The sequence below is a fragment of the Euleptes europaea genome, chromosome 8 (genome assembly GCF_029931775.1).
Source record: "Euleptes europaea isolate rEulEur1 chromosome 8, rEulEur1.hap1, whole genome shotgun sequence".
Classification (NCBI taxonomy): domain Eukaryota; kingdom Metazoa; phylum Chordata; class Lepidosauria; order Squamata; family Sphaerodactylidae; genus Euleptes; species Euleptes europaea.
Genome location: NC_079319.1, coordinates 71,515,267 through 71,528,629, shown reverse-complemented (window position 1 = coordinate 71,528,629; position 13,363 = coordinate 71,515,267). Strand labels below are relative to the sequence as shown.

Sequence of the window (13,363 nt, the reverse complement as noted above, 5' to 3'; positions counted from 1 at the left end):
AATTTCTGTGAACAGAGAATTGTTTTACAAGGAAGCATGCAACCATGTGATCATCCAACTGTGTTTTCCACACGGGGACGGAATTGTGTGGCTTTCCCATTGCTAGTACAGCTGCTGATAAAGCACAGTGGCATTGGGGCTTCCACATGGCATGTGCCCATACATTCACTGCCCTCTGCCTTAAGTGGTAGAGAACGTCGGCATATAAAAACCAACTCTTCATCTTTTTCTTAAAATATACTCACAGAAAAACTCGTTTTTTATTTTGTTGAAATGTAGACCAATCCTATTCAGAATAAATTATAGAGCCTTCCCTTACTTAAGAATGTCGCTTAAGAATACTGTTGGGGGGTTCTTCTCGTATGTGGTTGTTGTTTTTTTAAGCTTCCTGCATGCAGAAAATTACCACATAAGGGCAAAGATTAGTCTAGAATTGTTCCCCCAGTATTACAGTTTCAGGAGACATGTACTATATGATTTTGCTGGATGTATAGCTCTATGGACATGTTCTTCATTTGATGTGCTCCCACTGGAAAAACAAATTGCCCCTTTTCTGAAGTGGTATCAGAAGATGTAACTCCCAGCTTTCTGTGAAACATCTCATAACATTTCATCGGTTTCTTAATGTTTGGACACAAAATATCAAGAAGTAATGAAAACAATAAGTACCATTTTGGTTTTAAAAAAAATAAGTTCAAATCCCTTCATTGCTAAGTGCTGAAATTACAGGATGCTCTGGGTTTAAGCTGCAGCATTGCATGTCATTTTATAGTGCATTGAAATTTAAAGGTATCACTGCCTTTTCAGTCTCCCTCAGAGGTACAATAATGTATCTTAAATACTGCACATCAAATCAATGGTACTATATAAATTACATATATATAATTACATATTGACCAGAAATTATTAAATGGAAATCTCCTTGTTGGACTCTCCTTTCCTTACTCAGTTTTCTCCATTTAGTTCAATACGCATTAATTCACTAAATTACTTATTAACTATATAGCCATAAAATGCAATTATATTAATCAATCCAAAAGGAGGTAATAATACAGCTTTAAGAACATAAGAAAGGCCATGCTGGGTCAGACCAAGGTCCATCAAGTCCAGCAGTCTGTTCACACAGTGGCCAACCAGGTGCCTGTAGGAAGCCCCCAAACAAGACAAGTGCAGCAGCATTGTCCTGCCTGTGTTCCAAAGTACCTAATATAATTGGCATTCTCCTCTGATCCTGGAGAGAACAGGCACGCATCATGACTAGTATCCATTTTGACTAGTAGCCATGAATATCTCTCTCCTCCTTGAACATGTCCACTCCCCTCTTAAAGCCTTCCAAGTTGGCAGCCATCACCACATCCTGGGGCAGGGAGTTCCACAATTTAACTATACGTTGTGTGAAGAAATACTTCCTTTTATCTGTTTTGAATCTCTCACCCTCCAGCTTCAGCAGATGACCCCACATTCTGGTATTATGAGAGAGGGAGAAAAGCTTCTCCCCTGTCCAATCTCTCCATACCATGCATAATTTTATATACCCTATCATGTCTCCCCTTAACCGCCTTCTTTCCAATCTAAACAGCCTTAAGCGTTTTAACTGCTCCTCATAGGGCAGTTTTAAATCCATTCATTATCCCCCTATATTTAGTGTTTAAGGGGCAGATTGCTTGGTAGGTTTTTATTTGCTGTCTACGTTCTGCATTCTTAATACTACCAGTTAACTTGGACATTGGTGCTACCTCCAGCCATTCAGTAAGTATTCTCTTGCTGTGGAGTGCATGCTGGCCTCCAGTGGCATGTTTCCAACCACATGCTTACGAATATTTAGTGGGACTTAAATCTTCATAAGTGGGGAGGGCAGCAGTTTCTACTGATTCTACCCTCTCATTGGCCCCCTCCCCACTATTCCTGAGGGTCTACTTGGGAGTAGAGGAGGGAGAAGCAGCAAAGTCCTGTTTTGCGAAGTCCACAATATCCAGAATGCACCATACATTTTGTTGCAGTCATTAAGAAAAAAACTTCTGGATGCTGCTACTTAATTTATTTACTGCCAATGTTTTCTTCAAAAGCTTTAAAACCCAACATATGAAAGTGGCCTTGTCCCTGTGGCTGTCCCTTATTTAGATGGATTCCATTCCTCATTCTTTAATCTAGAGGCAGGCAGTTATAATTAAATAAAGACAGAATCAAATCCCACCGTGCAAAATTTGTAGGCAGCTGATTCTCAGCTTTGTACAAATATGTATACAAACAGAACACTTCAATATCAGAATCCGAAATTAATTCCTTATTTTGTTCCATGAAGTCCAATGCAGGGAAATAAAATAAAGACTGCACAGCAGTCTACAATAGTAGACTGTTCAATATATTTGCCAACAAAAGCAATAAATGCTTTAAAGCTAAAACATTCAGCAAATTTGCCAGCAGAAAACAGCATAAGCAATTGTATACCTAGTTCTCAACAAAAGTTAATCTCAAACAATAAGGGCTTTGCAGTCCTTGGAAAAATGTGGGAGTGATGGAGCCCTTCCAGACCTCTTCTAGGAGCCCATTCTAGATGATGGGAATGGCAATGAACAACAATCTTGTGTGAGTAGCAGTAGCATATGCCAGTTGCAGGGAAGGCCGTAGTCTCTCGGGTGTGTGGGTCACAAGCTGTGAAGAGGTGTAAAGGTAAGCATCAGCACCTCAAATCGAGCCCAGAAGCAAACTAAAAGCCAATGAAGCTGTCTTAATATTGCCATACTATGGACACAACGGCTGGTCCCAGTCAGCAGACAGGTCAGCACATTCTGTGCTAATGAGTTTCTGAGTTGTCTCAGTTGTCCTCATGTCGAGCATGTTATGATACTCTAGCCAAAGAGGTTAAAGGAACACAGATCAGTATAGCTATATCAGCTGAATCTAGGAGGTAAGATATACAAAAAAGATAAATATGAAAAGAAGTGCTTCAGGAAACAACTCCACCCCTGCTGCTTCTTTCAGTAGGGGTTGGTCCAGGTGTACCCTCAAACTCTTTATCCAGTCACCTAATGACAGCTAGATCCCATTCTAAAGTTCCCATCTGTAGCATAAGTTTTTCTGACTAACATCACTCCATTTTGTCTTGATTCAGCTTGTCCACACTTATCTGTTTGATCAAAGCCTTTGGACACTGGTCAAGGTCCGAGAGAGCCGCTACTTAGGGGGTTAGTGATAGGTATATCTGGATATCAGCATATCAACGACACCCCACCTTGGAAGTTACAAATAGTACATCAGCTTCATTTAAAACATTTCAAACTTTGAAGCATATCACAGTCAAACGTATATTTAAAACCCCATTGACAGCCAATTAAAATTATAATTATAAATCAAAGATTGTATTCATAGAAACGTAACTGGAATACATAAGATCAATAGGTATGTCAAGCACCCCAGGTTAGATTAAAAGGACTGTAAGGAGAGCATGTGGAATGGGTTTTTTCTGTCTTCCCTTTCCTGCTGCAACCCACTGAGCTCCCTGAAATACTATTCCTGGGGGCTCTCAGGAACAGTGTGGGGTAGAACACGGGGGTCTGCAGTTAGAGAGATGAATTGGCAAAAATCCCCCCTTTCACTATTGGAAGTGTGGGTTGGATTCAACCAACAACTTCAGGGAAGTTTTATTCAAGGAGTATAAATGTCAACAAATTCTAAATTGTTCCCTACTGCAAAATATATATATATTAGCAGATTCAAAATCTTTCAGGTACACATTTTTTTTTGTGGCAGAATAAACTATTCTTCCTCCTGTATTCACTTCTGTAGTGACACACAAATCTGGCTTCAGATTCAGCATTAATTGAGGCAGGTTTTGGGTTTTTTAAAAAAAAAATCCAGACACCTGGCATGTTTATCTACTTAAATGTGAATCCATTTTGCTTCTATTTGGAGCGCTACTGTGGCAGAAGAATTGAAAGTGACTTGTGAGTGTCACAACGCCCAACCAATCAATATGCTGCACAGCTGGCTGCTCCGGGAAAGAGAGAAAAAATGGTCGCACCTGAGCTTAATTCTCTGAAGGAAGCAGATTTAATCACGCTAGGAGGACAAATACTTATTTACAATAGTCAGCACATCTAAGAAGTCAGAGTATCAAGCCTGGATTTCATAGCCCGTTCACTGTGACTATTAAGAAGTCTCACAGTCGTTTAAAAATCATACAAAACACAGTACTGAAACATAAACATCCAGTAAATTTTTTAGAAAAAAGTAGGAAACATCAAGAAAACATATTGTCAGGAGAGTAATATGAAACTTTAAAGATAGTAAAATTGGTGCCATGCAGATGTTACTGTTTATATTCATCTTTTGTCCTAACATACACCTTCAAACAATCACATATGAAAAGTTGATCTAATGCTGCATACATTTAAATAAAACAGATAAAGATATCACCAGCTTTTCAAGAACTGCATCCAAGGGACTGGAGCTGTGAACTTTGAAGGATTTATGTTTACGGGTCTCTGTTCTGAATGAAAAAAATATGAATATTTTTCAATGTCCCAGTTAGAAAAAATTGTGTCCTTCTTTAAAGGTTCTCGTGCCAAAAAACCCAGACTTCATGGGTAAAATGGTGGAAGTGAACATTTATGAAGCAGGGAAACACTTTATGAGAGGGCAGCCAGTTCCAGATGCCAGAGTGTTCAGCCCATCTGTTACTAGACCATTAGTCAAAGGAGAAGTTTCTGGTTTAACAGAGGTGAGTAAAAGACTTTTCAGACTTTGCTACTGTAGTAAAACAGCTGTGCAAGCAGCGTAAGTCTAAACTGTTCATTGTTGTTTACAAGGCTCTGTTTACATTTGTGGGTCTTTAACATTTCTTGAAACATTACTTTAATTATCTTAAAAATCTGAATTTTAAAGATGCTACTAATGTGCTTAGATTTGTTCCATACTGAGGTAGCTGTAGCTTCGTTTTTATTTTATTATGGTAAGAAGGGGACAATACTAGCAGACAGAAGGAATGAGTATCCATGTATCCCCTCCTAAACATAAGGTCCTCTTCCCACATTATCCTTTTACTGGAAAGCCATTGAAGTCAACCAATTTTATTTATTTATTGAAATCATGTATATAGTTTGAAGCAGCTATGTCATGTTTTTTTTTTTATTGTATGTCCAGTATGCATTCAGTATAGGTAGAATTACCACATATGGAGAGATTCCATAACAAAGTGGTGGTTTGGAATGGTGGAGTCTGCTCTGGAGAACCGGGTTTGATTCCCTACACCTCCACATGAGTGGCGGACGCTAATCTAGTGAGCTGGATTTGTTTCCCCACGCCTACACATGAAGCCAGCTGGGTGACCTTGGGCTAGTCATGCTCTCTTACCCCCACCTGCCGCACAGGGTGTCTGTTGTGGGGAGGGGAAGGGAAGGTGAAGACTGTAAGCCGGTTTGAGTCTCCCTTAAGTGGTAGAGGAAGTCAGCATATAAAAAACAACTCTTCTCCTCCTCCTCCTCCTCCTCTTTCTGGGCATCCAAGCCAATTACTTTCTTGAATCCCAGTGGAAGCAAGATTGAAATGTAGTGGTATCATTGGTTTCATTCAAAAGTACCTAGAACTGATAAGCTACTACCTGCTGACCACCTTGACTAGACGTGGAAGACTGGAAACCAACATACAGTTCTTCAGTACCAGCTGGTTCAAAGGGAAACTTTTTTTAACTATCGACTTGCATTCAGTTCTGTAAGGATTGATGGCATTAGCCTTGTCCACAATGGCACAGTGATCAATATGACTTGCAAGCACCTTGTCCACATTCCCAAGTGTCAATAAGTAAAGCTCAACCACAGAAATCAGACAAGAGGAATGTGATAGATGAGAGGCAGATGGGACTGACAGTTATGATTGACTGGCCTGAAAGAGTAACCCAGGCTGGGAAAAGGCCCATTCCCCAGAAATATTACCCCATGAGCAGGGGTTTAAGATCAGATATTAAATGCATAGCTCCAAGCACAGCCCCAGCATGGACAAATGAGAGAAATGGGTGGTATAGAAAGACCAGAACCCTTCGGAGTTGGGCTCCTTTAAAGGCCCCGACCCCCTGCAGACACTGTGATGCTTTTCAGGTGCAGTACGAGAGCAAGAAACTCCGTGGTTCACAGAAAGAAGATTGTGCTGTTTGGGGTCTTTGGATTGCTCCAAATGACGACATGAGCTCTGCCAGAGAGGCAAATTAAAAACCTGAGATTCAGGAGCAAGAGTTAGAGAGACTGCGAGCGGCACACTTTGACTTGCTCGTGGACAAAGGCTCGTATGCTTCGGCCGCCCAGGATGCCAGGCAGAAATTGGAGGCCGTCTTAGCCAGGGCAGAAGCCTCTGAAAAGAGAGCTGCTTCACCAGAGCAGCAGCTCACCCACACCCAGCATGCAGCTCAATATTTAGCTGCACATGCTAAAACCCAGCGCACCAAAGTCAGCCACAAGGCGTGCCAAGAGGAAATTGATTCTTTAAAGAAACAGCTAGGATTACCCTCACAGCTTCCGTTCATCCAGAGACCCTCCCAGACCTCCCAGGTCCAGGTCCATATGAGCCCCTGCCAGAATTCTCAGTTCCCACCTTCTCCAGTCAACCCTGACTGGACAGCTTCTGCCCGCCCCCCAAACATACCATCTCTTTGATATGCTAACACCTGTCTATTGGACAAGCTGGACCAGGTGGGCTTTTGGGCTCTAGAACATAAGAAAGGCCCTGCTGGATCAGTTTGGGCAGTGACAGGAGCAGGGGAAGGCACGGGAACAAAACCAGAGGTAGGGCCAGACTATCTGGTAGAGAACTCCACATCCCATCTAACAGGGGAGATGGGGAAAAGAAGAACAACTTTCTGCCCCAGTCTCCGTACAGCATTGCCTTTTACTTGCCTGCTTGACAGTTGCTTGCCAGAGAGGAAGTGAGAGAAGCCTGCTGGGGAGAAATGTTACAACGGAGGTTCTGGGTGATTCTCGTATAGATTCTGGTCCTAAAGTGGAGTCCAAGTTACTGTAACAGCTGCTGAGGATGTAAACCCCTCTTTACAGAGAAAAACTAGATCAGACAGTACAGACAAAATGAACGAAGGGGGATCTTTATCTCCATTAATGGCTTGGAATAGGCATTCAAATAGACATTCAGAGTCGCTGTAAATTTTCATTTACTTCTCTTTGGACCTCACCCATTGTCTCATTTGTCCCCCATTGTCTCATTGAGAGCCAGTGTGGTGTAGTGGTTAAGAGTGGTGAACTCTAATCTGGAGAACCGGTTTGATTCGCCACTCCTCCACATGAGTGGCGGACTCTAATCTGGTGAACTGGGATGGTTTCTCCACTCCTTCACATGAAGCCTCCAGGGTGACCTTGGGCTAGTCACAGTTCTCTTAGAGCTCTCTCAGCCCCACCTACCTCACAAGGTGTCTGTTGTGGGAAGAGGAAGGGAAGGTGATTGTAAGCCGGTTTGATTCTCCTTAAAAGGTAGAGAAAGTGGGCATATAAAAACCAACTCTTCGTCTTGCCCAGTCATCCAATAAACCAGCAAGGCCACGTTAACAATCTGCTCAATTGATTCCCCTGTTCTGAGACTCTGGTAGAGCTCCCTTCTTTAGCACAAATGTTGAGGTTCATCAAAGAAGTCAATGATGTCATGGTTAGAGTGATGAACTAGGACTGGAGAAACCCAGGTTTAAATCATGGCTTGGCACAAGCTCACTCAGTGACCTGGGGGCCAATCACTCTTTCCTGGCCTAGACTATCTCACAGGGAAATGTTATGAAAATAGAATGGAGGAGGAAAGAACCATATATGCCACCCTGAGTTCCTTCAAGGAATGGTGAAAGAAAAATAAATGGTATGATTGTATAACTTCTTAGCTGATCCTAAGTATCTTGCTACTCTGACAGAAATTGGGAACGAATAGTAATATTATGAAAACATGGTAATTATTACTATATTGATGCTTGATTCAGAGAAACTGCCCCATAAAGCATATTTTTACTACTGCATATTTAAAGTTAGACTCTGAAAAGAGTTTGGAGTAAGACTCCTAGAACACCATAATATATCTCTGTGTATATTTATCTTTCCCCCACATGATGCTGTCTTGGTATGAACAAAGCTTTTCCCATTGTTAGAACCATGGCCATTGACTGGTTAATACAGGTTAACAGCTTTATTAACTTCAGGAAGGAAGTTATGCAAATGAGCCAACTAATTTATTTGGCAAGTTACCACATCTTTAAAAAATGGCTTTAAAAAAACCCAACTGCTACCATTCTGTCTGAGCTTCTTTGGTTTGATTGCTGCATCTAGAATGAAAATGTGTTTGTTTGGTTTATTAGGTACAGTGCTTCGCAATGCCTCTCTATGGAGGGGGGCGACCTCTTCCAGACCCCATAAAATCGGACCCCCTTACCCAATCTTCACCAAATTTCAGAGGTTGTGCAAGGAGAGTCCCTTCAAGTTATGTTGAGAATTTGGGGGCTCTACCTTCAAACATGCCTCCCCAGCCGAACCGGAAAAGCCGAATTATTCGGCTTTCCTGGGAATCTCATATTCAGCTCAGCTGATTCCCATGCCCCCATCCCCGGTAAACCTGAGCCGAAAATAAGCTGAAATGGCAATTTTCAGCTATATTTTTGGCTCAGGTTTACCGATATGCAGAAGCCTAATCATGGGAGATGTGGATTCTTACAGGACCCAAAAATTCATGGGGAAGAGCAGCAGTCTCCTAGTGCCTTCTGGACTCTACTTGTGAGGAAGAATTGTAAACAGCACAACATGATACATCTCAGTCACAGCTAAGCCAGGCAGTCCAGCTGGCTACTGTAGCCAGTGAGACAGAAAGCCATTGAGATGTCCTACAGAAGTAATAGGGATACCAGTCCACAAGTTGTCAAGGCAACCAAGTCTGTTTCAGTACTAAAACCAGGTCCAAAACAACACTGAAACCTGATAAAGGTTGTTACGAATAGATGCTAGAAGGCAAGTCAGCCAGTTGATTATGTTGGGCTTTCTAGGACTTTTGAAACAAATCTGAAGCCAGGATATAAGAGTGGATGGGACAGGCAGAAGGACCACTGAGAAAACATTATTCAACAAACAATAGTTTGAGAAGTGGGCTAACTGGAGGGGCTGGGAAGAGCGAGCAGGAGGATGAAAAGAAACAAAACAAGAGAGCAAATGAACGCAAAGCATGAACGGTCAACCAACCTGCCAGAAGATGCTGCTTGCTTCCTTTTACAACGCCTGTAAAGAGTCAGGGATTAAAGACAGTCAAGTTATGCACAGATGAATTTAACTGCAAAGTGATTCCTGATGCAGCATTCAGTTTCAGTAACTACATTATCCTTGAAAAAGATGCAGAGAACGATGTGGAATAGCTAATCACTTCAACCAGCTGCTGCAAGATGTGAAAATGAGAGCGCAATAGCAGGTATTGACCATGGCCACCATGCCCAACTTGTAGGCCTTCCTGGAGCATAATGAAACAGGATGCAGAACTAGATGGACCATTGGCCTGATCCAGCATGGATATGCACAATCCTAAGGAGGGGTAGTTAGGTGCTGGCTGAGAACGGTGCAGCCATGCTGCCTCCTGAGAGGTTTCCCGGCTGATAAAGTCAGAAATAAATCACTCCTCCATGGAGTTTCACAGGGCTACTGCAGTATTTTGATGGTGTAGCTCCATTGCAGCATGAAGGGGGCATTCCCAGGCCCAAATGGGTTGGGAGCTGACTAACGTCCACCCCTGGGAACGCCCCTCCAATGCCGGTGCGGGCCATCACTTCTAGAAAAGCAGCAACACCTGTGCCCGAGGTGCACTCTGCAGCATCATTCCCCAGGGCCACTATTCCCCAGGGCCATCATTTCCCAGTCTCCCTGCACTGGTGTCCATGCCACTTTGCACAGCACAATTGGCACAGATGCCAGCGAAGGGTCATACCAGCTCCTATGTGACTCCGCCCCCCCTTAGGATTGCTCCGTTAATGTTCTTAGAGACAGTCCAGAATGTAGATTTTAGCACACTAGTAGATTCTGCAAACATACGTAGCTTATAATGTGTGTATCTGCTGAATTTACTGCTATGCTAACGTATAGTGTATATATCCCAAGAAGAATGTGTGTGACCCAATTTCAGCATTCACGTTTTCCAAGTGCAGTTAGTAACTACTTAATAGAGCTATTTTTTTCTCATTGGAACTGAACCAGAGCTGCCATTGTGAGGAATATGTGCTTCCAATAAACCTGTAGCTGGAGGATCAGCAGGTGACTGATATTTTAGATATTAAAGTGAAAGGTGGACAGAAATAATGATTAAAAGCAACAGGAAACAAGTGGCTTTCACAATGAGCTGTGATGCTAATGCAAGCAGGGGGCAAGGACCTCAGGTGTTGCGATGCTGTCCTTTAGCTCTTTATGACTGAATTTCTTACTTTCTGAATGAGGCGCAACAATGGGAAGGTGACATCCAAAACAGCATTTCAGAATTCTTTGGCTGAAGAGGTTGCTCTTTCAATTAATTAGGCACTCATGCTTTTGTTCACAAAAAGCAAAGCTTATTTTCTTCCCTAGACCTTGAGCTTCCATTCACTATAAGATCATCCTTGAAATCCCAGTTGCTCCTCATGGCATAAGGTTGTATATACCTGTTTGCCAGCAGATCCAGTACTTATCACCTGGATTTCAGCTCACCCAGCAAATTATTAAGAACTGTTCAGCATTGTCAGTGGTGAAAAACTGGCAGATCCACAAGTTGAGCAGCTCCATATGAATCAGTCATCGTCTGGAGAAGCTTCCACCCGGCGTGAGTTGCATGTGGTTGCCTGGTAGCTGCATGCTTGAGTGAATCAGGCCCAAACAATTTGAGAAATAAAGAAAGCCAGTAACTGCATAATTTTGCATGTTTCATATGGTGGCTTGTTGCCATGGTCTCTCAGGCTAAAGAATGCCTAACCTGGAAGGAGTGAAGGCTTGGGTATTTTTTAAAAGCATATTGTTGGCAGTATATAGAAATGAAATTAGATTTTTTTTCATTCTTGTTTTCACCTGAGGGAATGGACTCTTTCAAGGCTAATTTTTATTTTTATATAGATAAATTTGAAGTGTAAAGATGTGTCACTGGCCACCAAGATTAGGTTAATTCATGCCATCGTATTCCTTATTACTATGTATGGGTGTGAAATCTGGACAGTGAAGAACGCTGACAGGAAGAAAGTAGACTCCTTTGAAATGTGGTGTTGGAAGAGAGTTTTACGGATACCATGGACTGCCCAAAAAAAAAAAAAAAAAACCAGTGGGTTATAGATCAAATCAAGCCTGAACTGACCCTAGAAGCTAAAATGACTAAACTGAGTATTTTGGTCACATTATGAGAAGGCAAGAGTCACTAGAAAAGACTAAAAGTTGAGGGCAGCAAGAAAAGAGGAAGACCCAACAAGAAATGGATTGACTCAATAAAGGAAGCCACAGCCCTCAATTTGCAAGACCTGAGCAAGGCTGTCAAAGATAGGACATTTTGGAGGACGTTGATTCATAGGGTCGCCATGAGTCGGAGGCGACTTGATGGCACTTAACACACACACACAAATTTGAAGTGGATTTTCTAATCTCAGCTCAAAAATACATTGTGACTGTGCGGCAGCCGCCTTCCACATTTAATACATGCAGCAGAGATACAGGAAGAAAGTGTCTTTATAAGAGAGGCGGGTTGAGGCAGTTTATGGTTCTGTGAGTAGTACTGCTACTGGAATTGGTAGCTCCAGTGGCAGAGAGAAGAGGTGATGAGAAGGATTGTCCTCTGCTTAGTGCCTCTTATTTTTTAATCTTTAAAGGCTGGTTTGGGTCATATTTCCATACTAGTGTTTTGAAAACTCATTAGTTTTGAAAACTAATTTGTTTTTAATGTCAAAAAGATAATGTTCATTGAAGTTCAAGATACTGGGATCTCCAGATGAGATTCCCATGTGCTTTGACATATAGGTCCTATAATATCTGGTGCATGACAAAGGAAAGCATCTTTGGCCATCTTTCACCAAATCCCAAGACTGCTTTAAAGTCTGAAAAAGAAACATTTTTTCAGATGTGACTCTTAGAATGCAGTCCTCAACAGAGATACATATATTGTACAATTTAAAACTGCCTTTAGTGGCTGGGTTACTCTCATTTTCAAAATCGACAGGCTTTAAAATGTTCCTTTTTTCTTAGAGAAATGCTCTGACATCTGCAGTTGTGAGGGGGGAAATCTTTACACATGTTCTGTTTCTATAGAGCCAGAAGGGTTTTGTTTTTGTTTTAAAAAATGCCTTTCATGGACATTTGGTTACACAGGGCAGCTGTAATGGTCCCTGGGAGAAGAATGATAATGGGCTATCTTGATAGAATCCAGCTGAGTCATCATACAAAAATGCTTTCAGTCTGTGTGATTCTTTCATGAGAAATCTCTAATTGTATGTAAAGTAGTAAATGCTGCTTACAGCATTTTTTGCATGTTTATTTTTGGGTCATAGTCCTAGTTTCTGTTGCATGCCTGAAATACTTTTGCACTTGAAATAGCTGCGTCTCTGGAGTTAATTTTTTCCTTGGGTTTCGTCATAACTCACTCCATATGTTGATTACCCTTTGGATGAACCAATTTGGGCTGAATACTTCATCTACATTAATTTTGTTTCTCACGGCTTAACTCTTGAACTGGCCCCTTGTTTCGGCTTCCAACTGTTATCGTTAGAACAAGCATAAAATAAACCGCCAATGAATATTGATTGCTGTTTGCATATATTGCGTATTTGAACACACTTGTGATGAACAAAAGAAAATTCCACCATCTTTTCTCCCTGTTCCGAACTGACCAATCAGCTGAAACAAGCTGAATAGAATGCTAAACTGAAAAGAAAAGAAAAACCTGTGGGGACAAATAAGGCAGTGGGGTGTTGGAGGGAAAACGAATTTCTGTGCCAGGGGTGGGGAACCTTTTTTCCACCAAGGGCCATTTGGATATTTATAACATCATTCGCAGACCATACAAAATTATCAATTTAAAAATTAGCCGACCAAGCCCTAAGCAGGCAGCTGCTCCAGATGACCAACCCCCGGCACGGACAAGCAACAGGCATCCAACCGGTGGCGCACTCACCCACCCGGTGGTACAGGATGGTCTGTTGCACCAGCCAGACGTAGCCGTCCAGCTGCACGCCAGAGTTGCTCCTGCTCTGCATGGTTGGGGCCGGATTCTACAGCCGACTCCTGCTACCTCTGCCTGCAGGGATGAAATGAGGACACACTGGCTAAGAACTCCCCCCCCCCCGCGCGCATTCTGGCCCTGCCCCCTTTAACCCCTTCATTGTCACCACTTCCACCCCCAGCCCTCTTGTAGT

General features: G+C 42.2%; 1 protein-coding gene across 1 annotated transcript in view; it reads left to right on the top strand.

Annotated features, from left to right (window-relative positions):
* CDKAL1 (CDK5 regulatory subunit associated protein 1 like 1) overlaps nucleotides 1-13,363 on the top strand; it is a 361,142-nt gene that overhangs the window by 328,357 nt on the left and 19,422 nt on the right. The window contains exon 14 of the mRNA XM_056854106.1: nucleotides 4,556-4,720. Coding sequence (XP_056710084.1) covers nucleotides 4,556-4,720 — 165 coding nt within the window. The remainder of the gene's footprint in view (nucleotides 1-4,555; nucleotides 4,721-13,363) is intronic.